Raw genomic sequence first — 21,977 nt, forward strand, 5'->3', positions numbered from 1 at the left:
AGTCCCAGGTCATGAGGTCACAGCTTTTGCCCCCCCCCCCCCCCGCCCGCCCCCCCCTGCTCTGGCCTCAGCCTCAGGAACGCCACTCATTCTTACCGGCACGGATTGAATGTCGACCAGCAGCACTGAACCCAAAGCGCAGAGAGCCGTGCGGGATGGGGGCTGGTTTTGCATTGTACAGTAAACAGCTTTTATGCCAAACATGTCCATTGGCAAAAGGTAACACTAACGGGGAAATCCGGGTAAGACGGAAAAGTGCAGGCTAAAATTTCCTTAAATATGTTTTCATTGTATGATTTTTTTTATATCTGGAGTGAATGTTTTTTTTTTCCCCTGAAGGGCCTGAATATGAGCTGGGAAAAATAAGCAAAAACAGATTAAGTGTTTCGGTTAGGGAATGGCTGTCAGGAATATAAAGGTCTGTGTGTCCGGGTTGGTGGGGGGGGCTGCTCCTGAGTCAGCAGGGTGCAATGACCTGCCTCTGTGGATGGGGTCTCCTTGTTCTAACGCGTGTCACCAGAGGTCACCAGCTGCCACCTCCCGTTGTAATAAACTACACGCTGGTAAACAGGTAAAACGACATGTTTTCTCCACATACGTTTTTTTTTTTTTTCCTCGTTAAAAACTCGACTTTTCCCTTGGGTCAGGTGATCGGCACCAGTACTGCAGGGTAAATGGGATCAATTAGCGTAATCATTTGTCCACCAGAGTTATTAAGTGCTCAATGGACTGAGAACACCCGTAGCCCATGACGACCAGGAGTAGGAGGCACTGTTCTAGAACAATCTCTCATTAAGACCTTTCATTAATTACATTGTGAACTCATGTGGCATAGCTGTTCTACGCTGTGGCTGCACACATCCGGAAACGTGTTTTACGCCTGCGTCGCAGTAACGCGCCGATCGCTAATCCTTCAAAACAGCATCATTTTATTTGAAGAGGAACTTAGCGAGTCAATTTGCTTTGTAAATTAGAATATACTGAATTCGTGTTTGCATTCAGCACACATGAAGCTGTGGTCTGATCATCTGGAGCAAACGGATTCTCCGGCGAGCTGCACTGTCTATCAGTGTTCATCCTGCAGAATAATAGGCGAGACGCATAAGAGGCATCGATCCCCGTCTTACGCTAAGGGTCCCGCGAAGCCGCATGAGGGAAACTCACCTCATCCGTTACCTTTAAACTGAAGGTCACAGCCGTAAATGAGCCAGAGTCATAATTAATCACGTCCGGCACATCTTCACTTCATCCAGAAGAAAGATGAGGAAATGATTGTGCACAAACGTGACCTTTTGGATCGCGCCGTGGTAGCATCTTAACTTCCCGTATTTCAGCAAAGGGGGGGGCAGAGATTTCTGGAATTCCTTAGGAGGAAAAATGCAGGTGGGTGTCAAAGGGGAGCATCAAATGAAGAACCCGCTGTTTCACATGGTATTTAACCCTACATTTTTGTGCCTTAAAAATGTACCCATGCTATTGTTTCAGCTGAGAAAGGTTATGAGATGATATGTAGTTACGCTCCGTCTAAATCACCAGATAAATAAGAGGGAGTGAGTGAAGATGTCACGGAAAGGGAGGAAAGAAGTTTATAGCATGAAAATAAAAGCAAGCACAGCACCTTGTGATCATATTACGACTTACAGTATCAGTACTGTAGGGAAAAAACAATCGTAGCGTAAATATTAAAATTACCGTATTTTATACTGTATTCATACCACACTACAAAAGCTTGACAATGGAGCCTTTACGTCACTAGGAGATTTGCAAATGAGTAATCTCGACGTCCTTTTATGATTAACCGCAATTAATATTATCAGAGACGAAATTGCTTGTGTAGGAAGTCGTATATCGTTAGTTGGGTAACGATTTTAACTCTGAAATACTCATTAATATTAGACAGATCAGGTAGATGCATGGCTAAAAAGCAACTTATATGTTATACAGTATGTTTATCTAGAAAAGATTTATTTCTGTGGGAAGTTCAGTGTCAGAGCAAGAGTTCTGCAAAAAACAGCACAAGGCGCTCTTTATTTTTGAAGAGCATCAGCTCTGGTTTCTCTTAATGTGGTTCACAGTAAATGCCACTGCCCTTGATTTTTTTCCCCTCATAAACACGGTACCACGGTAAAAAAGAGAACAAACCGAAACCCTGGAAATTTCCCTAATGCATGACATAGTTCAGCAATGAGGTATTTGAAGCTCTTACCTGTGATCTTGAATTTCCGCATTAAAATGGGTCTGTGTCAGAATCATTTATAGGGCTATGCACCGTCTGCTCACTTATCAACACAGAGGAGTGCAGGTACAGTGGGATTCAGTAGCCGTCGTACCTTCAGCACAGGACAGTCCAACATGGGTTCACATTTTGCAACATGAGACTCGAACCTTGGCCTCGTGCAGCAGTTCTGAACGCACAATCAACAAGTGTGACTGTCAGAGACGTCCGTACTTACAGTTATGACAGTATCCATGTCAGCCTGCATTTTGACATCCCCTCTGCTCCAGTGTCAGGTGAATTTCACTGCACTCTTAGGAAACCACTCAACATATACGAGACTCCATGAAATGATGCTTATGTTACAACATCACAATCTCATGCTGGATATTCATAGCGCCGGCATCAACAGCTTAATAAGAGCTGATGTACTTATTGTGGAACAGTGAGTATCAGAGCTAGGGGACTGAATCCTATCTCTGTCTGCTCTGATTTACAGAGCTGGTTCATGCCAGTAACTGTAGCAGGATGTTCAACTGCCTTACAATCAGCACCTGTGAGCTATATCAACACATCTGCCAAATCATAAAGTTTTACGCTGTTTTACAGTACGGTCCCATTTACACTAAGGCAGGTGTAAGCCTCTAGGTTTAGTCAAACGTGGCCATCGGTTTCTCGCCTTAAGTGGGCCTGTAGTGCCCTCTGCTGGTGAAGTGTAAATTTGCAGGTCTGCCTGGCTTCACGTTCCTCACGTACAAAACCAACTGGCCCGCGGCACCAGTCAAATACTCTGTAAGGACAAAACAAAGCTTCTTAATATTTTAAAAATGCAAAGAATAGTTATGTAATATCATTTTAGTAAAAAGAAAAATCTGCAACATTTTGCAAATCTTTTCCTGAGAAAAGCTCTATATATGGCTCAGATAGGACCAAGAACCGACCCGTAATCACCATAAATGGCCTTATACGCTCCCAATATCCCGTGGTGTTTCTGTGGAGTCCCATCACGTCTTCTGAGACTCCATCCACTGGATGCACCCAATCATGATTATATGTAGTAAAGTTAATTCTCCTGTGCACATTCTGTAAAGATTAGACAACTGGATTTGTCTGAATTATACGCTTACCAAACGTTTTATTTATGTATTATCTATTTTCCGCCTCTGTGGATTGAAGCAGAAAATGTTGCGGTTTAAAAGACTAATAATTCTAATTGAGGTTCAACACAAAATTCGTAGCATATACTGTCATTCAGTTTGTAACACGTGTATTTTTCATTGTATTGCTCACACTCTGCGTCATGTTCTGCTTGTATTTCGAACATTCGAACGTGCGCTGCTGAATATCTGCACGAAGGCCCAGGCTGTAGCCCAAGCCACGGCGCTGAAGTGCGCATGACGTCATGCCCGAGGGTGAGGGGATGACGTAAGGCGGCACGGCCAGGCCTGACTAATGGAACATCGAGAGTCGTTCCTGTTGATCGTTACATGCCTTTTTCCTCCCTTGCCTGCATTTCCCATGGCGCCCGCTATTACGCCGTTCGGAAGGGGGACAGCTTAACTCCTCTATTTATTTTCTTTTGGTTTTTAGCTTAGGATAGCCGCCTTGTTTTTTTATTTTTCTTTTTTATTTCGTCCTCGACCGGCCATGACCGTAGAGCAGAATGTTCTCCAGCAGCACTCGCAGAAGGTGAGCCGGGGGTGGGGAGAGCGAGATCCGAGCGCAGGGCTCCGCTCCTCGGCCCGGGCCGAACTGCAGGCCGGGGCTCCGCTGTGCTTCGTGCGGCGGCCTGTGGGCTATCGTAGCTCGCCCACACGGGGACCGCTATAGCTGTTTCTGCGTCTGGTCAGCGGCAGTCCTTCTTGTGCGTTAGTATGCATGTTAGACGCTTTACCCCGGGGGGCGTGGGACTGTGTTCCAGCCCGATAAAGTTTGATCATAGACGAGATGTGCCGTGCGGAGGGTAGCCGCGTTTGCACGGCGAGTCCGCGGGAGGGGCACTCCGTTTGTTTACACGGGGCAAATATGCTAGCTGCATGCTTTATACGGCTTCTTACACTTTTAATGTGCGTCTGCTTGCATTGCACTCTACGTGTTTAATGCATGGTTTCGGGTCCGTTCTGGTGTTTCGGGCTTTCTTGGGGGGCTGTTCGGCTCCTGACACCATCTCCGGGTTTGTTTACGTTACAAGCCGCCGGCGGACCCGCCCCCCACACCCAGCTCATGGCGTCGCCTGACTCGCAGTGTAACACACACCTCGTAAACACACCTCTCACCTTATTAGCGAGGGGGGTCCGGATCAGATCCGCGATGATTCCGGGCCGAACTGGCCGGGCAGTCCTTAAACATATAAACACGTGGTGAAGAGCAGAATGCAGTCCTAGTCAGTTATACGCCTTTAAACTGTTGTAAATTAAACATTCAAAGTAATGAGAGTAAACCTGCATGCTGATTGTTAAACCGAGTTTCTTGATGGTTACTTATCTGTGCCGTAGCGTTTGCAGTTTTTTTATATTGTGTATTTTATGTCTAAATAGTGTGTAAGTAACACGGGCCACTTTCGATGCTGTCTCGTTTAGTGTTTTTCTGGAGGCTTGGTGTACAACTCAATGTCGAAGCCTCGGTGATTTGAATAACTACTTACAATTAATCAGCCTGGCAGTTTCTGGATAATGTTTGTGAAAGGGGAACCTGTAGGGGGCGCCCTTGGTGGCGGCGCGTGGCCACGTGACTGCCCTGCTGGAGGTGCTTGCCAGCCTGTACCCGATATGGCGCAAACCCTGCATTCACGCGAGCCGCTGCGTGATAATCTGCCTGCGCTGGACATGGTGTAACAGTGGAGCGCTGCTCGACATTCCTGCTCCTGCTGTAATCTCCCAGGGTTGCAATTCACGGGAGTCGCCGGCTCTGATCCTCCGGTATGAGTGAGTCAGCCGTGAAGGGCCCCGGCACGCACACGGCGGCGTGTGACTCAACCTGCGAATAGGGCCAGAAATGGGGGCGGGGCTTTGAATTATTTCTGGAACGTATTTTGGGACGGCGTGAGCATTGTGGCTCCTGTCTGGAAACACAGAGCGATCGGCGCTGCTCCTGAGAGATTGTCGGACCTACTTTCTGATGCTAAAACCCAGTGGCCTTTTTTGGAAGGCAGCTTATCAGTCTGTGCCTTCCCCCCTACCCCTAAAATGCTGCGTCAGACATGTTTCTGGTGTGCCTGTATCAGACTGGACTCTCATTTCATGCTGGACCCTTACGACATTTCTTGATCAGGGTGATCTGGGTACTGGTGACCCGGCCCTTATTGAACTGCTAGTTGCCTTCTGTTCACCTGTCTTTTTTGCAGCTGGGATAAATTTTTCGCAGACACAGCGAGACAGGAGGATACATGCTGTCTTCTGCCTTTATTGGTGGTAGCGTAAATCATAGTGTGTGTGTGTGTGCATGTTCCTGTAAATGGGTGGGACTGTCCTTGGGTCCTCCTGCCAGCAGGGGGTGATATAACACCATCTCGCCTGTCCTTCCAGCACCAGCAGACCCTGCTGAATCAGTTGAGGGAGGTCACTGGAACCACCGACGTCCAGCTGCTGCAGCACGCGCTCCAGGTACCAGTGGGCCAACGGGTACAGGGCGGGCCGCACCCACAAGCCCCTAACTTCCCGTTCGACACTTCCTGAAGCCCTGCCTCTAAGTATCAGGGTGTTCTCTGATAGGCCCCACGGTGGAAACAGGCCTTACTAAGCGATTCCCGCTTTGGGATGTTTGCACGGATGTCAATCGGTTTGCCTGAAGCGTTTGCGATGTTTCTGCTTGTTTAGTAGTCAGTCAGTGCGCAGCTGACAGGTGTGTCTGGGAGCCTCAGTAATCTCCTACTTGTGATGAAACGGAATAGAAAACTTATTATGTGGGTGAAAATTGTTTGTGATTACAATGCACATCCACACAAAAAGGCAGAAATAGACGGTACACATTAGCACTTATACGAAAGTACGTATTAAAAATAAATAAGTTTAACATGCATAGATATCAGTAAATTGGGGTTAGGAGATGGGGGTGCTAATGATAGCCTATTGGGGGGCATCTGCTTGGGGGGGGGGGGTGTTCTGAGGACTCACCCTACGGCCCTCCTGCCCAAAACAGGTCAGCAATGGCGACTTGTCGGAGGCAGTGGCCTTCCTGACGGAGAAGAACGGCAAGGTGGCGCCGCAGGACGACGCAGCGGCGGCATACTACCAGACGGCGCAGGGGGGCGCCAGCGAGCGCTACATGAGCGTCGGCAGCCAGGCTGACACCAGTAGGTACCCGGTGGGCAGCGATGGAAGCGCGAAAGCTGGGTGTTTGGCGAGGACGGTCTGGACAGGCCAGGGCGGGAGCCTGTTTGTGCCGGAGGTTGTTGGTTCGAATCCCGGGGGATGTTGCTGTTAGGCTTTATTTTTTTATTTTTTTATGGTGTTTAGGTGACTGTAAGTCCATCTGTTAAAAGGAGAAAGGTTTTAATTTGTTTTCTGCCTTAAAAATACTCCCGTTTGCATTTGAGGCCAGGTGACTGGAGATGAAGCTGCAGACGGGATCCCGCCTCTTTCATTTCACAACCCTGTTCCTTGCCGCCACAGTTTTGCCCTCCCTCAGACGGGACGGGACGGGAAGTGGCTCCCCCTGCTGGCGGTCTGTGTACATGAGGATGTGTGCCGGGGATATTGTTTCAGATGTGATCGATCTGACAGGAGATGACCTGCAGAGGGCCATCGCGCTCAGCCTGGAGGAATCCAGCCGGGCCTTCCGGGAGACGGGCATCACGGACGAGGAGCAGGCCATCAGCAGGTGGGAGGGTGCGGCCGGATCGGGCCCGGTGTCTGTGCGGCCCGCCGCCGAGTTCTGAGCGCGGTTCGGTCCCGCCCCGCAGGGTACTGGAAGCCAGCATCGCGGAGAACAAGGCCAGCCTGAAGCGGAGTCATACCGAAGTGTGGAGCGACTCGCCCAACCCCCATGACAGGAAGCGGCAGGACAACTGCCCCGTGGGGCTCAAGAACGTGGGCAACACTTGCTGGTTCAGTGCAGTCATCCAGGTGAGGGGGGGTGGGGGGGGACACAGGTTCGCAACCTCTGCTCTGCGGTGCTGAAGGGCGGCCGCTTCATTCATGTCATATAAACATAGCAGAAAATAATCTATATCGGGTGGGTTCCCGCGGTGCCTTGGGGAGGCCTGCTGGGGTGGGGGCAGCTCATGCCCCCCCGACTCTTGGTTTGCACGGCATGTTGGGAAACAAATGGAGCGATCGACATGGAAACCCAAGCTGGTTGTCACATGATGTTTGCCAGCTGGGTGTGGTTCAGGTCTATGTAGGGGGCGGGGTACTCAGTGTGGGGGGGGGGGGGCAGCCAGATGGCACGCCTGCCCCCCCCCATGTCCTCTCATGCTGTGTTACTGTGGCGGCAGACGTGCAATGGCACGCGGCCTGCTCACAGGATGCAGGATGATGAGCGTTTGGCCACACCTGCCGAGTCTACCCCCCCGCTTTCAACATAAGTACAGACTGTTTATCCAGCCTGTGATTAACTGGGACAGGTGGGATGGGGGCAGGGGGGGAAGCATGTTGACATGACAGGACAGCACTGTGCTCTGGGTGGTATATGTCACCCCCCCCATTGTGTGTTCCAGTCCCTTTTCAATCTACTGGAGTTCCAGAGGCTGGTTCTACACTACTCCCCCCCGGCGCAAGTCCAGGACCTGCCCCGCAACCAGAAGGTGAGACCCCCCCCCCCCCCCCACACACACACACACACACGCCACGATGATAACGTCATACTGCTTCCTGACAGTAGGGGGAGTAACGGTGAACAGTGGTATACTTGGGACCAGTGAAGGCTGCCTCACACCTGCAGGGTTGGGGGTTCAAATCCCACTGAGGCTCTGTGTATGTGGAGTTTGCATGTCATCCCCAATGCCCAAAAATAGGCAGTTATGTATCTCCTAAACTGCCCATGTGTGTTATGTGTGTGGGCCGTGGCATCTCTACTGGGATGGGCTCCAGGTCCTCCCATGACCCTGACCAAGATAGGCCATTAGACGATGGATGGATGGATGGATGGATGGATGGTACCCTCTGCAGTTACCTCTTGCCATTTTTGACCCCTGGGCCCTTGCATCAGGTAGCGTGCTGGCTGGTTGATATTTAACGGTCCCATCGCCTACACATATGCTCGCTGGTGCTGCTGATATTTGCACATATAGGCACGTCAATGTATGAAAAGTTATGTCCACTAGGGGGCAGTGCGAGAAAATCATCTTGGTCAACGCCATCGTTTCCGGTCTTACTCGTTCGTATGAGGTTTTGCCATGAAATGTTTTACATTCGCTGCCTCCACACAGAGTTGCTGTGTCTGTAATACTGCTGCAGCATTCTCTATATTCTACCCACTTAGCTTTGCCGTATATCACTTGACTACCTCATGTTGAATGTTGTTAGATATCTCATAGAAGTATTTCGTACTTGGTATTATTCGTAAATTTTTCAAATATCGTGATTTTTTTTCTTGTTGTGATAAATATTGCAATATTTATAAAATTAAAAAGGAGTTAGATAAATTTATCAGAAACTTATCTATGACTGATTTTAAACAGATTGGGTGGAAATAATTATTATCGGCTCAGAGAGTGCATGCAGAGCTCATGCTAAATTAGCAGTGGTAAACTTAAAGCATTTTTTTAACATATATTCGTGAAGGAACAATCATTAAAATTGCAACGCTTGCTAAGTTTTGTTTCTTATGACAGAATATAAATGTTTTAGCGAAACATAAACCTCATGCTCTGCGACTTATCACCAAGATTTCTAAATACCAGAACTGTATTAAAAAATAATTTTCTAAAAATATCGTGTAATGTTCGTACCTTATGAAGGTATGCGAAGGCCTTACATCAGCCCAGCTGATTGTTGCAGTCTTGTGAGTATTCCATGTGCGTAACTCGCGATATCAATATTAATATTAAGGATGGGCTAATCCACACAACTGCCGATAGCGATACAGATTCCAATACAAGAGCCTATCTAATATTTTTATATAATAAATACTGTACATATTTGTAATTTATATATTATAAATATTTTTAAACTAGTAAATAAAAATGAAAACACTTATGCCAAAAACGTCTTCAATTAGGCTACTAGAAACATACAGAATTCCACCTCGTTTGCACGTCTTTTTTTTTTAAGCGTTTTTGAGGCATTTTGAATATCTTCTATGATGTATCTTATATCGGTGAAGTCGTAAATTCTGAGGTGTGTGATGTCACATCCATCCAATCTCCTGTTCGAGCTGCACATCTCGGGACAAACATGGACGCCTCCATGAACATTTTTTCATATTACTCGTGTTGTCTCGTGCAATTGCGTGCGCTTTGTTTAGTGAGATTTTCCATTAAACGCTACTTCCACCTCTCAAAAGTTTTTTTTTTTTTTTTTTCCTTTCCACAAAGGCTGCAAATCGCCGTGCTGTTAGTTCCTGTTGAACGCGTAAAATACTTCCGGATCGTCACCCTCTGATCTGATGTTTTTATGCTATTCGTTCAGCGAAGGGTATTGGCATGACGTCACAGCAGGCGAAAGTCACTGCGCTCACACCCACTGAGTGGCAAAAAGACTGAGGCAGCGTTAGCATTCAGCTTGAATGCTGCAAAAAAAGGCATCTAAGATAGGAAATAGCTGTTGTGCGATTGATTGTGCAAATTGATTTAACAATAAGAGCTCTTTTTACAGACTGCCAAAAATGAAATAAGTAAGTATCGGATGTGGATCAGTCATGTATGGCCAATTCCTGATCCGTCTAATAGGTCTGGATTGGCGCCAATGCTGATCCGAAAATCGGATTGGTGCATCTCTAATTAATATTGCACATCACCCAGCCCTACTTAGTATTTTTTATATTGTAATGATGCAATATAAAAAATCTTTCTGTGGAGAAGAATTTTATTGTACTTTGTATATTTTTCATTGTTCATACGGTTTGCATCTTGCAAACGTGTAGCATTAATTCCATGCGTAGCTGCGCAAGCAACACGTGGAACGAATGCAGGACATGCTGGACAGCCGTGATGATTAAGCGAACGCATTGCGGGCGTCGAGCAGAAGAAAGACCGCACCCGTGTCATCACGGCTTAGTCACCGCGGTGTTTCCCGGAGTCCCTCCCACGACAGCAGGGAGTCACCCACCATTCAGCCTTGTAATCATCTGGACACGTGTCATGTGACCGCGTGTCTCTACGGTGATCCCTCACTCTGGTTTCCTTAACCGCAGCCCCACCTGCAGGTCGCTTTAGGTACCATATGTTGACAGCGCCGTATGTTTGTGCAGGAGCACAGGAACCTGCCATTCATGCAGGAGCTGCGGTACCTCTTCTCGCTCATGGTCGGATCTAAGAGGAAGTACGTGGATCCATCCCGGGCCGTGGAGATTTTGAAAGATGCGTTCAAGTCCAGCGACTCGCAGCAGGTTGGTACCTGGGTCTTTGGGACCTGATGCACCAGCTCTCTCACTTCCTGCCTTGTGTCATTTATTTATGCACGTTATTTATAAATGTATCCAACCACTCAACAGCTACATCATGCGAAGTATACGTTTACTCAAATCGTTTAACAACCTCCCCCCCCGGGATCCTCGAGCAGGTGTTCTTAGGTGTCTCTGTTTAGACCAAGCATTCACTTGGACAGCCAAACCCGGTGCCTGGTTCTGATCCGTTTTCCTTGTGTTTCGGATGACAGCAGGACGTCAGCGAGTTCACGCACCGGCTCCTGGACTGGCTCGAGGACGCCTTCCAGATGAAGGCAGAGGAGGAGAGGTAACCACGCCTGGCCTGTCCTTTACTTCACCTCATATAAAATAATTTAAAAAATACTAGGACGGGTGTGCAGGTGGGGCTGCTTCTGGGCCACAACAAAAGCCGGTGGGGGTTACACCCAGCCTGAGAAAATAGGTGTGCTTGAGAAATCTAGCAAATGCTTTCGTTTGTATGTAAAATATGATGGAAGGATTGTTCGAAGGATTGGCCTTTTTCAGTAACGGAGCCTCCTGATGGATCCCAGGAGGAATAGCACTCAGTAAGACCTCCAGCTTCCTGGCCGGAGTTGCAGGATGAAGGCCCTACGCCGAGTGACTATGCCTCAGGGCACCATACATGCTGTTCATGTCTTACAGGGAAGGCGAGAAGCCAAAAAATCCAATGGTGGAGCTCTTCTACGGACGCTTCCTGGCTGTGGGAGTTTTGGAAGGTGAGGGTTGGTGCCCGTGTGTGTGTGGGTGGTCGTTAGGGTCACGTTACCCGGATCCCTGGCGGGGGGGGGGGCACAGCTGCTCCCGGCTGACTGACGAGGCTCCCTGTGCATCACTGAGACATTGGAAGCTTTAATTGCGGGAATGTCCAGAAGACCGTCACACAGAATCTGGTTCCAGTCCCTCTTGATGGTGGTTGGGGCCCTGGAGGGGCGGCCTGACTTTTACACATGCCACCCCCCCCTCTTGCTTCTTACTACTACTTGAAAAATGCCCCCCAAGTGGCAGCTGACCCCATGACTCCAGGTTATTTATGTCCCTTGTTGATATTTTCGACAGTGGAATTGAATCGTCCACCATCTTGTGACCTCTGACCTTTATCTGGTTAATCACCGGTTTGGCAGGTGGCGACATCGCTGTCCCACGTAATAACAGCATTTGTCTAATATTAGTCCGTATGTGTGCCCCCCCCCTCCTTCACCCCCATTCAGGAAAAAAGTTTGAGAACTCTGAGACGTTCGGACAGTACCCCCTGCAGGTCAACGGCTACAAGGACTTGCACGAGTGCCTGGAGGCCGCCATGATCGAGGGCGAGATCGAGTCTCTGCACTCGGAGAACTCTGCCAAGTCTGGCCAGGAGGTCTGTACGGGGGAGGGGGGGCTGATGCATTTCCTGCCCCCGGATGCCGACAGTGTGACACATGTCAGCGGTTTTGTTCGTGGCCTGAGTGACTCAGCACACAGGGCGCAGGGCGGGGGGGGGGGGTCCGCTATTCTCAGGGTAAATATAAACCAGAAGCCATTTATTACAAATAATTTTGCAGGGAGGTGTCTGTCATTAAATCGCAGCATGACGGGACGTCAAGGCACAGAAAGTTCTGGAATGTTAAGCCGCGGCCCTCCCCTGTGGCGACGAGGCTCGCCGCATCTCTGTAGACGTGCCGCTGACAATGAGTGATCCCTAACCGCATTGCCCTCCTCCACCACCCCCCCCCCAGCACTGGTTCACGGAGCTACCCCCGGTCCTGACCTTCGAGCTGTCCCGCTTCGAGTTCAACCAGGCACTCGGCCGACCCGAGAAGATCCACAACAAGCTGGAGTTCCCGCCCGTGCTCTACATGGACCGGTGTGTACCCGCCCTGACGCTCCTCCTAAACTTAGCCCCGGGTCATAATTTTGAACATCCCCCCCCCCACCACCTGGCATTCCAGGTACATGGACAGGAACCGGGAGACCACCCGGATCAAGCGGGAGGAGATCCGGAGGCTGAAGGAACATCTTACGGTTCTCCAGCAGAGACTGGAGAGGTATGAGGAACAATGTCCACGTGTCAGCTTTCCCTGTGGCCTTCAACCCTGGACATTGATGTGACTCCCCCCCCCCCCCCCCCCAGGTATCTGAGCTATGGCTCCGGCCCGAAAAGGTTCCCTCTCGCCGATGTGCTGCAGTACGCTATGGAGTTCGCCTCCAGCAAGCCTGTGTGCACCTCGCCCGTGGAGGACATCGACGCCTCCACGCCACCAGGGGGCACTGCAGCTCAGCTGACTCCAAGGCAAGCGGCATTATGATTTTAAATGGTTATGATTGTTAGCCAGCTGTTACAGTAGGGGACAGGTATGTGACAGCTCAGGGTATCCCCGCCACACAGTGCCCCTGAGCCTGGCACATGCAACGCTCCTGAGGCCCAGCCGCGGGTGTCCGTGCACAAGCCCTTCACGCAGTCGCGGCTGCCCCTGGACCTGCCCATGCACCCTGCCCCGCGGCACATCACTGAGGATGAGCTGCGCGTGCTGGAGGGCTGCCTCAAGCGCTGGAGGAGTGAGGTGGAGAAGGACACAAGGGGTAAGGGGCGGGGCTGTGGGATAAGGGGCGGGGCTGTGGGATAAGGGGTGGGGCTGTTGGGTGTGTGTAGAACTGGGGCTGCTGTAACGGGCGGGGCCAGAAAGGGTAAGGGGTGGGGCTGTGACAAGGGGTGAAGTGCCATCAGGTGAGGATGGACTGTAGTAAAGGGTGGGTCTAATGTGAGGGGCGGGGCTGTGGGATTAGGGGCGGGGCTGTGGGATTAGGGGCGGGGCTGTTGGGTAAGTGTGTGTAGAACTGGGGCTGCTGTAAGGGGCGGGCCAGAAAGGGTAAGGGGTGGGGCTGTGACAAGGGGTGAAGTACCATCAGGTGAGGATGGACTGTAGTAAAGGGTGGGTGTAATGTGAGGGGTGGGGCCACAGGAACCTCGCTGTGAACACATACTGTCTGTTTGCCCCCCCAGAGCTGCAGGGCAGCATCGCCAGGATCCATCGCACCATGGAGCTCATGTACGCAGACAAGAGCATGATGCAGGTCAGCCACTGGATGCCAGGAACTCTCTCTCTCTCCTCTTTGTCTCTGTCTCTCTTCTCTCTTTCTCTCTCTCTCCCACTTGCTCTTTTTCTCTGCCCCCTCCCCCCCCAACATGCATGACCACATTCTCACCCCGTGGTCGAACGATCCCTGTTCCCTGACCTCCTCGCCCCCCACCACGCTCCCCCCCCCCTTGCAGGTCCCATACCGGCTCCACGCGGTTCTGGTCCATGAGGGCCAGGCCAATGCGGGTCACTACTGGGCCTACATCCACGACCCAAAGCACAGCTGCTGGATGAAATACAACGACATCGCGGTGACGCGCTCGTCTTGGGAGGAGCTTGTGCGCGACTCGTTCGGCGGCTACCGAAACGCCAGCGCCTACTGCCTCATGTACATCAATGACAAGAAACCCTTCCTCATAGAGGGTGAGCCATCAGGGGGCGGGGCCTGAAGACCTGACCAGAAGGTGACCAGTTCATAAGCAAGCTGGTCTGCCCTCATGCTCTCTCCCTTGGGGGGGTGGGGTGGTTCCTGGGCCCTGGCCTGGAAGGGGTACAAGGAGGACATTCAGGAGAATGTACCGAGGAAGCCCAAGGTGACATTGTGTCAGGAGACCCAGAATTCCTTGCTATTCCCCTGACTTGATGTACAGATTTATCATAATTCAGATGGTCTCGGGGCACCCAAGATGAGCCACCCGAAATTGGGGACAGTGCCATTTGAGAGTGGGTGCTGTTGACCGTCTCCCCGTGTTCCTCCCTCTCCAGAGGAGTTCGACAAGGAAACGGGGCAAGTCCTCAGCGGCTTGGACAAGCTTCCTGCAGACCTGAAGCTCTACGTGCAGGAGGATAACCAGCTGTTTGAGAAGGAGCTGCAGGAGTGGGACGCGCTGCAGACCCGCAAGGCCCGGCAGGAGAAGACTGCACCGGGCCGGCCTGCCGGCACCGAGCACAGTGACCCAGAGAGCCCTGGTGAGTGGGACCCGAGCCCCGATCGTTCTGCCTACCCCGAGGCTTGAATCTGTGCAAGGTGATGGATTGACATTCCCCCCTCCCTGCAGCCCCCCAGCAAGACCTGGAGTACATGGAACAGCCCTCCCCGACAGACGACGGGCAGCACCTGCGTGAGGACACTCAGCGGGCCATCTCCCGGGCTGCGGCCGAGCAGGATGAGATGAGCCCTGAGGCCGTGCTCAGCACGGTAAGGCCCCGTCCTCACGGGGCAGCCAGTACTGCTCAATCTGGCCTTGCTTTGGCTGCGGTGTTAGCGCCTTAAATGGGCTAGGAGGTATTGCCGGTATAATTGGGACAGAACATGTTAGCGGTGTTAGCGGTTTTACCTGGGCAGGAGGTGTTAGCTGTGTTAGCGGTTTTACCAGGGCAGGAGGTGTTAGCGGTGTTAGCGGTTTTACCTGGGCAAGATGTGTTAGCGGTTTTACCAGGGCAGGAGGTGTTAGCGGTGTTAGCGGTTTTACCTGGGCAGGAGGTGTTAGCTGTGTTAGCGGTTTTACCAGGGCAGGAGGTGTTAGCTGTGTTAGCGGTTTTACCAGGGCAGGAGGTGTTAGCGGTGTTAGCGGTTTTACCTGGGCAAGATGTGTTAGCGGTTTTACCAGGGCAGGAGGTGTTAGCGGTGTTAGCGGTTTTACCAGGGCAGGAGGTGTTAGCGGTGTTAGCGGTTTTACCAGGGCAGGATGTGTTAGCGATGTTAGTGGTTGTGCCAGGGCTGGCAGCATTAGCGGTGTTAATGGTTTTACAAGGGCAGGAGGTGTTAGCAGTGTTAGTTATATTAGCGGTTTTAGCAGGTAGGTGGTGGTGGCATGATAGCGTTGCTAACGGTGTTAGCATTGGTAGTGGGGTCGATATGTTGGCTTTACCCCTAGCTTTAGAGGTCAGAAGTTTTAGTAGTGTTAGCCTCTGCTAACAGTAGGCTTCTGAGTCTGAGTCCTTGCCTGACTTTCTCTTCACCACATTCATTTTGTTTCTGTTTTAACTTTTTTTTTGACATCTCCTTCTCCCCCGTGCCCGCTTTCTCCCATCCGTCTGTCTTGTGTCTTTTCTTCACAGGCCGCCCGTGACGGCCCCTCCACACCCCCTCCCCCTCCCCCCGAGCTCGAGGCTAGCCCCTCTGGGGCTGCGTCCCCCGAACTCGCGGCGGAACCTTCTGGGCCGGCGGCCCCCCCCCACCGCGTAGTGGAGGTGGCCATCCCCCACGTGGGCACCTTTGTCATCGAGTCGGAGGAGGGGGGGTACGACGACGAGGTAGCGCCCCCTACAGGAGGCCCCCCTCAGTGGCTCTGGAGGCCTTTCTCATCCTGTCTTTCATGCTGGAGCATAGAAACACGACAGAATCTGCATGGAGTGCATTTAATTTAAGGCTCCAGGTTCAGCACTTTTATATTCGTGTACGAAACGTGCTGCTTCCTGAACTGAACAGAGCTTCCTAACTGGACGCCTATCTGGCCGCCTCCCGTGGCTATCGCCTCCGGGCCCGGGACTGGTGTCAGCCGTCACGTTTTAGAGGGGTGGGTAGTGGGGGGCGTGGTGCTTACTGTGTGTGAGGTCTCAGGCATCATGGTAATGAGCCTTCCTTCCTGGTTAGGCGATGCTGACCCCAAACATGCAGGGTGTCATCCTGGCCATTGACAAAGCCGGGAGTGTGTATGAGAAGGCGGGGCCAGAGGCAGCCTTCTTCAAGGTACATCTCTCCCCCCCCCCCCCCTCCCCGCATGGTATAAGCACATCTCTCCATCCCTCTGCTTCTGCATGACCTCTGACCTGCTGGGCTTCTCCCTCGTCTCCCAATAACCCCCCCACCCCCATGAGGCCGGCCCCCCTCTGTGGGGGCTGAAGCGCTTGGTCTGTCCCCGTCTCTCTCTCACTCCCGGGGCCCGGTTCTGATTTTCCGTGGGACGTCCGGCGGATGCGGCGGGGTTGCAGAATGAGCGGCTTGGTGCACTGTGTTTGTTCCTGCGGGCACGTGCCGGGCAGCTAAATCGAAGGCCCTCTGTGGTGGCGATGGTGATGGGCAGTGTGTGCCCGAAAGGTGTAGTAGCACAATATATCCACACAGTGGCACTGTAACTGAAGCAGTGTTTTTTTTTTTTTTGTTTTTTTGTTTGTGAGGTGCAGCAGATGTCTAACTGAACATTTTGTGATGATGTGCACAGGCTTTGCGGGGAAGTTGCATGAGCTTTGAGCGCTTGCGTGGCGAGCGAGTGTGTGGGCAGCCAGTGCGTCTGGTCTACTAACCTTTGAAAGCGGGGGGCTCGTACCCGACATCGAGCCGCGGTTTGAGAGCTGCATGTTTGCTGCTCGGTGTGTAACCTGAGAGCCTGGTGGAGGGTCCCTGGTAGAGTAACATGGTCCAGCTGGGATTTTATGCAGACAGGACGATTCATGGCAGCCCAAGCGGGCGTTGGATGTGCAGACATGGTCACACGTCCCCATCGGCACGCTGGGTGATGGGTTTGCTAGCCGGCGGCTTGCGCAGCATTCCTGATGTGTACCCCCTCCTCCACCCGACCAGGCCTTCAAGGTGGAGTACGCCCGGCTTCTGCGACTCGCCCAGGAGGACACGGCGCCCGAGAACGACCGGCGCCTCCAGCACGTCCTCATCTACTTTCTGCACAACCAGGCGCCCCGGAAGGTTCTGGAACGCACCCTGCTAATGCAGTTCGCCGACCGCAACCTGAGCTTCGACGAGCGGTATGGCGCTGCTCAGCGAGGCGACGTCATCCTGCGCTTCGGAACGGGGTGGGGTGGGGGTGGGGGGGGGGAAGAAGTCTACCCTGAAGGTGTTCAGTTTGAATTTCAGCAGCAGGAATTCCTGTCACGCGTTTCGGTTCAGCAGTAAACAGCGTAGTATAATTTATCCCCCCCCCCACCCCCCCCAGAATGGTGCCAGAGGCCAGACACATTCCTGCAGCCCTGTCTGTTTCTGTGGCTCGTACCGCTGGTGGCAGCACTGGGGTGTAAACAGAAGCGGGGGGGGGGGCGGCCTCACGACCGCATAACCGGCCCACCCCCCCAGGACACTTTCTGTCATCCTGTCCTACATTTATCTGCTGTAGGACAGGATTACCAAGCACGCTGAAAATAGGCGATTTCGGCAGTCGATTATTCATGCCTTGATATTCTGTTGGCGACGATCGATCATCCCGTTTCTCGCCCAGGTGTCGGAGTGTTATGAAAGTGGCACGTGCCAAGCTGGACCTCATAAGTCCAGATGAGGTGAACATGGTGGAGTACGAGGTGAGCCTGCCGCCTCACATGCTTCTGGAAGTTTCTGGAGCGCATGAGGGAGATGGTTTCATGGTCTCCCTCCCAAATGAGTCCAGATTTGTACCCTCTATGTTCCACAGATGTGGCACCGGGATTATCAGTCCTTCCGGGACACCACTGTTTTCCTGATGATCGGCCTGGAACTATTCCAGAAGAAAAGGTGAGTCGGCAGCTTTTCTTAACGGTAATTTCTGAGGAGTCCGTCAAGCTTCTTTGACTCAGACTTCTTCCTAGACTCATTCATTTGGGTTTCGTACGGTTTCCCGGCAAACCCCAAATTGCCCTCCTCTCCCCTCCTTGTAATTCCCCAAATCCGCCTGCAGGGGTCAGCAAAGTTTCACAATTTCCCTACTGTTTCTGCAGTACCTTGCGTAAATCCACAGCACACATAACTCAGTGAGAGGCAGCAGTGATTTAGGTTGCACGGTGCGATTATGATGTTCAGCCAGGTTGGTACTGGGTCATTCCTCTCGCCTCTCAGGTATTTCTCGAGGGCTTTCTTTTCCGCGCAGAGCGGCCGCCGGTCTCTGAGACCTTGCGGGGGCTCGTCTGAGACATGGCGCTATAAAAACTCGCTTGTGGTTTTGGGGTCAGCGCAGATGGTGACACGACGAATGACGGCCCAGATCCGTCCCCTGACCATGATCGTTACACTCGGCTGTGGTTTAGCAGTGTGGACCACTACCTCGGCAAGGCTGTTAGATCCACATTCTGATTGTATCTTCCAGAACTAATACACAGTACAATGCATCACCTCGATCTCATATACTCTGTTCTACGAATCCCATTGGTTCCTTTGCAGACGTCACCACGGTAACGCTGGTTTGTTTGTCCCACCCCTCACCCCCATGTTCTCAGCTATGTGGAGGCCTTGATCTACCTGGTCTACTGTTACCAGTACAACAAGGAGCTCCTGTTCAAGGGGCCATACCGGGGACATGACGAGGAACTGATCGGCCACTACCGACGAGAGTGCCTGCTGGTGAGCTAACCCCCCTCTCCCTGCCAACTGGGCGCTGATGGGGCATGTATGCGGGAGGGCATGATACTGTCCTTCATTCATCCATTCACTCCTTCACTCGCTCTTCTGGTCGTCAGCCGGGCCGTTTCTCAGCTGTAAATCCGTCAGGCTGAGGCATCTCGCACGCATGTGACGTGTCAGAACACAAGTGTGTGTCACGGCTAAATGGCCCCGGAGCGCCGAGTCGTGTTCGTGACGCCCACGGGTGTACAATCGATCGTTGATATCCAGCAGCACTCCCCGCTCTGCAGCCCAGTCTCGGAGGGTGGGGACGTGTAACGCGACACCGCCAGTGCGGAGGTGGGGCCGTGTCCCGAGCTGACCTCCCCAGCCGCGCCCGGCCCATGTTGGACCGCGTCTCGCAAACCCTGATACTTGCTTTTTCCGGCCGGCGTTAACGGAAGTGCCCGATCCGTCCGGCATGCTGGGAAAGCCGCAGGATTACCGGCAGCCTGGCTGGGACACGCCGCCCGGTAAAAGTCCCCTTTGATGTCAGAGTAGGGTGGGGGCACCCCTACTGCGGGGCCTGTGTTCTGTGCTTTCAGTGTGCGATGTGGAAGGTTCCGGAAACCTGATCTGAGAGTGGGGGGGGGGGGGGCACACATCACGTGAACAGGGACGGAGCGGCAGTCGGTGACGAGTGGTAAAGCACGCAGTTATAAATCACAGGGACCAGTGTTGGGGGGTAATAAATTATTAAGCGCTTAAGTGGAGCGGGGTGCGTGTCGTGCTGAGCCAGCAGCGGCTAAGAGGGTCCCGGGACGGGCATTTTTATGGTGCTGTGAAGGAGTGACTGACCACCATCCCACAGAGGCTGAACGAGCACGCGGCAGCCATGTTCGAGTCCGGCGAGGACGCGGAGGTCAGCAGCGGCCTGAGCGTCATGAACGAGCTGGTGGTGCCCTGCCTGCCGCTGCTGCTGGCCGAGGAGACGGAGGAGAAGGACATCGCTGCCGTGGAGGACATGAGGAACCGCTGGTGCTCCTACCTCGGCCAGGAGATGGAGCGTGAGTCGGGGGGGGGGTCAGCGGGGGCCGGCCGGTGAGGATCCGGTCGCCCGGCCTTCGCTAAACACTTCCTGAGCGTCGCTGTGCTGTTTGCATTCCCAGCACTGGCAGCAGTTCATGTGGTGTCACTGCTTCCCCTGTTCCTCATTGGTCGCCCGTGTCAGGTGGCCTGAGATCTGCATGCTTTGATTGGTCGCCTTAAGTTCAGTATTGTGACCAGCCGTGATGTTCCCTGAACAATCAGAGCACCCTGTTACTTATCAAAGACGGGGTCCATAGACCACCTAGAAGCTGCTTCTCAGGCCTGGCCTTCATCTGCGTCAGGTTCCTTCAGGATGCCAAAGAACCTTCCAGGAACACATGGGAGTGAAGGCCAGGTCAAACCAGGCCCTAATTACCCCCACCCCTTTCGACCCCTCCAGCTCACCTGCAGGAGAAGCTGACCGACTTCCTGCCGAAGCTGCTGGACTGCTCCACCGAGGTCAGGAGCTTCCAGGAGCCGCCCAAGCTGCCGGCCTACTCCTCCCTGCAGCTGTGCGAACGCTACGCCCGCGTCATGGCCTCCCTGAGCCGGACGCCCGCCGACGGCAGATGAACCGCCCGCCTGCTCAGCCACCCGCCAAACATGCCCACTCACGGACCCGTGTCAGCCCCTCCGCCGGCCCTCGCCTCGCCCCCTGCTGGCCGCGGGTTGTTCTGCCTGTTACTTCAGTTTTTTCCCCCCTCCCTTCCCAGTATTGCTATAGGTTTCATTATTGTACTTTTATTCCTCTTTCAGTTATCCTGTCAGCAACTGCGACAGCAGGAGGAGTGTGGACATTTTAAAAAATACTTTAAAAAAAAAAAAAAAAAAAACTTCAGCAAAAAAACGTTAAAATGTAACGGCACCACTGCATTACTAGACGCCCAGTGCATGCTGCTCCTGCGCAAACGAGGTTGACTTTTTTTATTTTTAATTTAATGACGGAGTATTGTTTGGTTGCCCCCACCCCATTGCGCCAACCTGCCCCCCCCCCCCCCCCAGTCTGTCAGTGTTAAAGCCTTTCACCCAGCCCCATGGTGGATCATGGGGCGGCGTCCGCAGCGGCTCCCTCACCCAGGACTGCGCCCCTCCGCCGGGCTCCGGCGCCACACCGCGGCTTGTTAATACTCCCAGAGAATAAAGTTTTATTTATGGCCCTTTTCGGCCAAGTAGCTGCTGCTGACGTGGTCTGACGTGTTTGTGAAGGCAGAGCTGGCTGTGTGGGGAGGGGTGTACCGGTACTTTTCCAGCGGATGGGGGACGGTGATCCCCGCAGCGCCGAACCCGGCGTCCTGAAGCGGGTCCGTCAGATAGACGCGGGGTGCCGGCGCTTCTCCTGCTTTTTGTCCTGCATGTGTATCCCTGACTCCATCTGAAACTGGCATATACCTCCGGCAGCATATACCTCCGATCTACGGCAAGATATTTAGCCTACATCTACATTTATTTACCAAAGGCTTTTGCCCGAAATATAAATACGCCACGGTGCTTTTGCGGTGTTTGACGTCAAAAGGTTCGCAACAACAAAAAACACATTTTAATGCATTTTACGGAGTATTAATGTCGTCATTGGAATGTTTTTTAGTTCGTTTTAACATATCCACAATCGTGAAATCAAAACTTTATAAATATTATACTTTTCTGCCATAATTTATTAAGCGAACGATAAACACCAAGCTTCAAATGCAAACAGGACATGAATTTATCTGTGTTTTAATGGCGCCGTAGGTCATTTTTGCCCCCAGTCAATGTTGGAACAGACTGGGCCGGTCATATAAACATATCATCGGTCCCAGTTAGAGACGCGCTGGTTTTAAACGCTTCCTTTAAT

At 52.4% G+C, this 21,977-nt stretch overlaps 1 protein-coding gene across 2 annotated transcripts; it reads left to right on the plus strand.

Annotated features, from left to right (window-relative positions):
- Window positions 1-3,653: 3,653 nt before the first annotated feature.
- usp25 (ubiquitin specific peptidase 25) lies at window positions 3,654-21,323 on the plus strand. 2 transcript variants are annotated; one of them, XM_023845032.2, is made up of 26 exons: window positions 3,654-3,904; window positions 5,740-5,817; window positions 6,353-6,506; window positions 6,919-7,033; window positions 7,116-7,278; window positions 7,872-7,958; window positions 10,565-10,702; window positions 10,972-11,048; window positions 11,405-11,478; window positions 11,971-12,119; window positions 12,478-12,605; window positions 12,691-12,786; window positions 12,873-13,031; window positions 13,128-13,321; window positions 13,743-13,813; window positions 14,013-14,241; window positions 14,584-14,787; window positions 14,877-15,016; window positions 15,880-16,074; window positions 16,415-16,510; window positions 17,342-17,520; window positions 17,988-18,066; window positions 18,177-18,256; window positions 18,955-19,078; window positions 19,929-20,124; window positions 20,547-21,323. In XM_023845032.2, exons 1-26 carry the CDS (start codon window positions 3,863-3,865, stop codon window positions 20,717-20,719), a joined length of 3,420 nt encoding a protein of 1,139 aa, XP_023700800.2. In that variant the 5' UTR covers window positions 3,654-3,862; the 3' UTR covers window positions 20,720-21,323. The 2 variants fall into 2 exon arrangements, with proteins under 2 accessions (XP_023700800.2, XP_072562451.1); XM_072706350.1 differs by having other exon boundaries at window positions 3,655-3,904; window positions 6,937-7,033.
- The last annotated feature ends 654 nt before the right edge of the window (window positions 21,324-21,977 follow it).

This window comes from Paramormyrops kingsleyae, chromosome 24 (assembly GCF_048594095.1).
Source record: "Paramormyrops kingsleyae isolate MSU_618 chromosome 24, PKINGS_0.4, whole genome shotgun sequence".
NCBI lineage: Eukaryota > Metazoa > Chordata > Actinopteri > Osteoglossiformes > Mormyridae > Paramormyrops > Paramormyrops kingsleyae.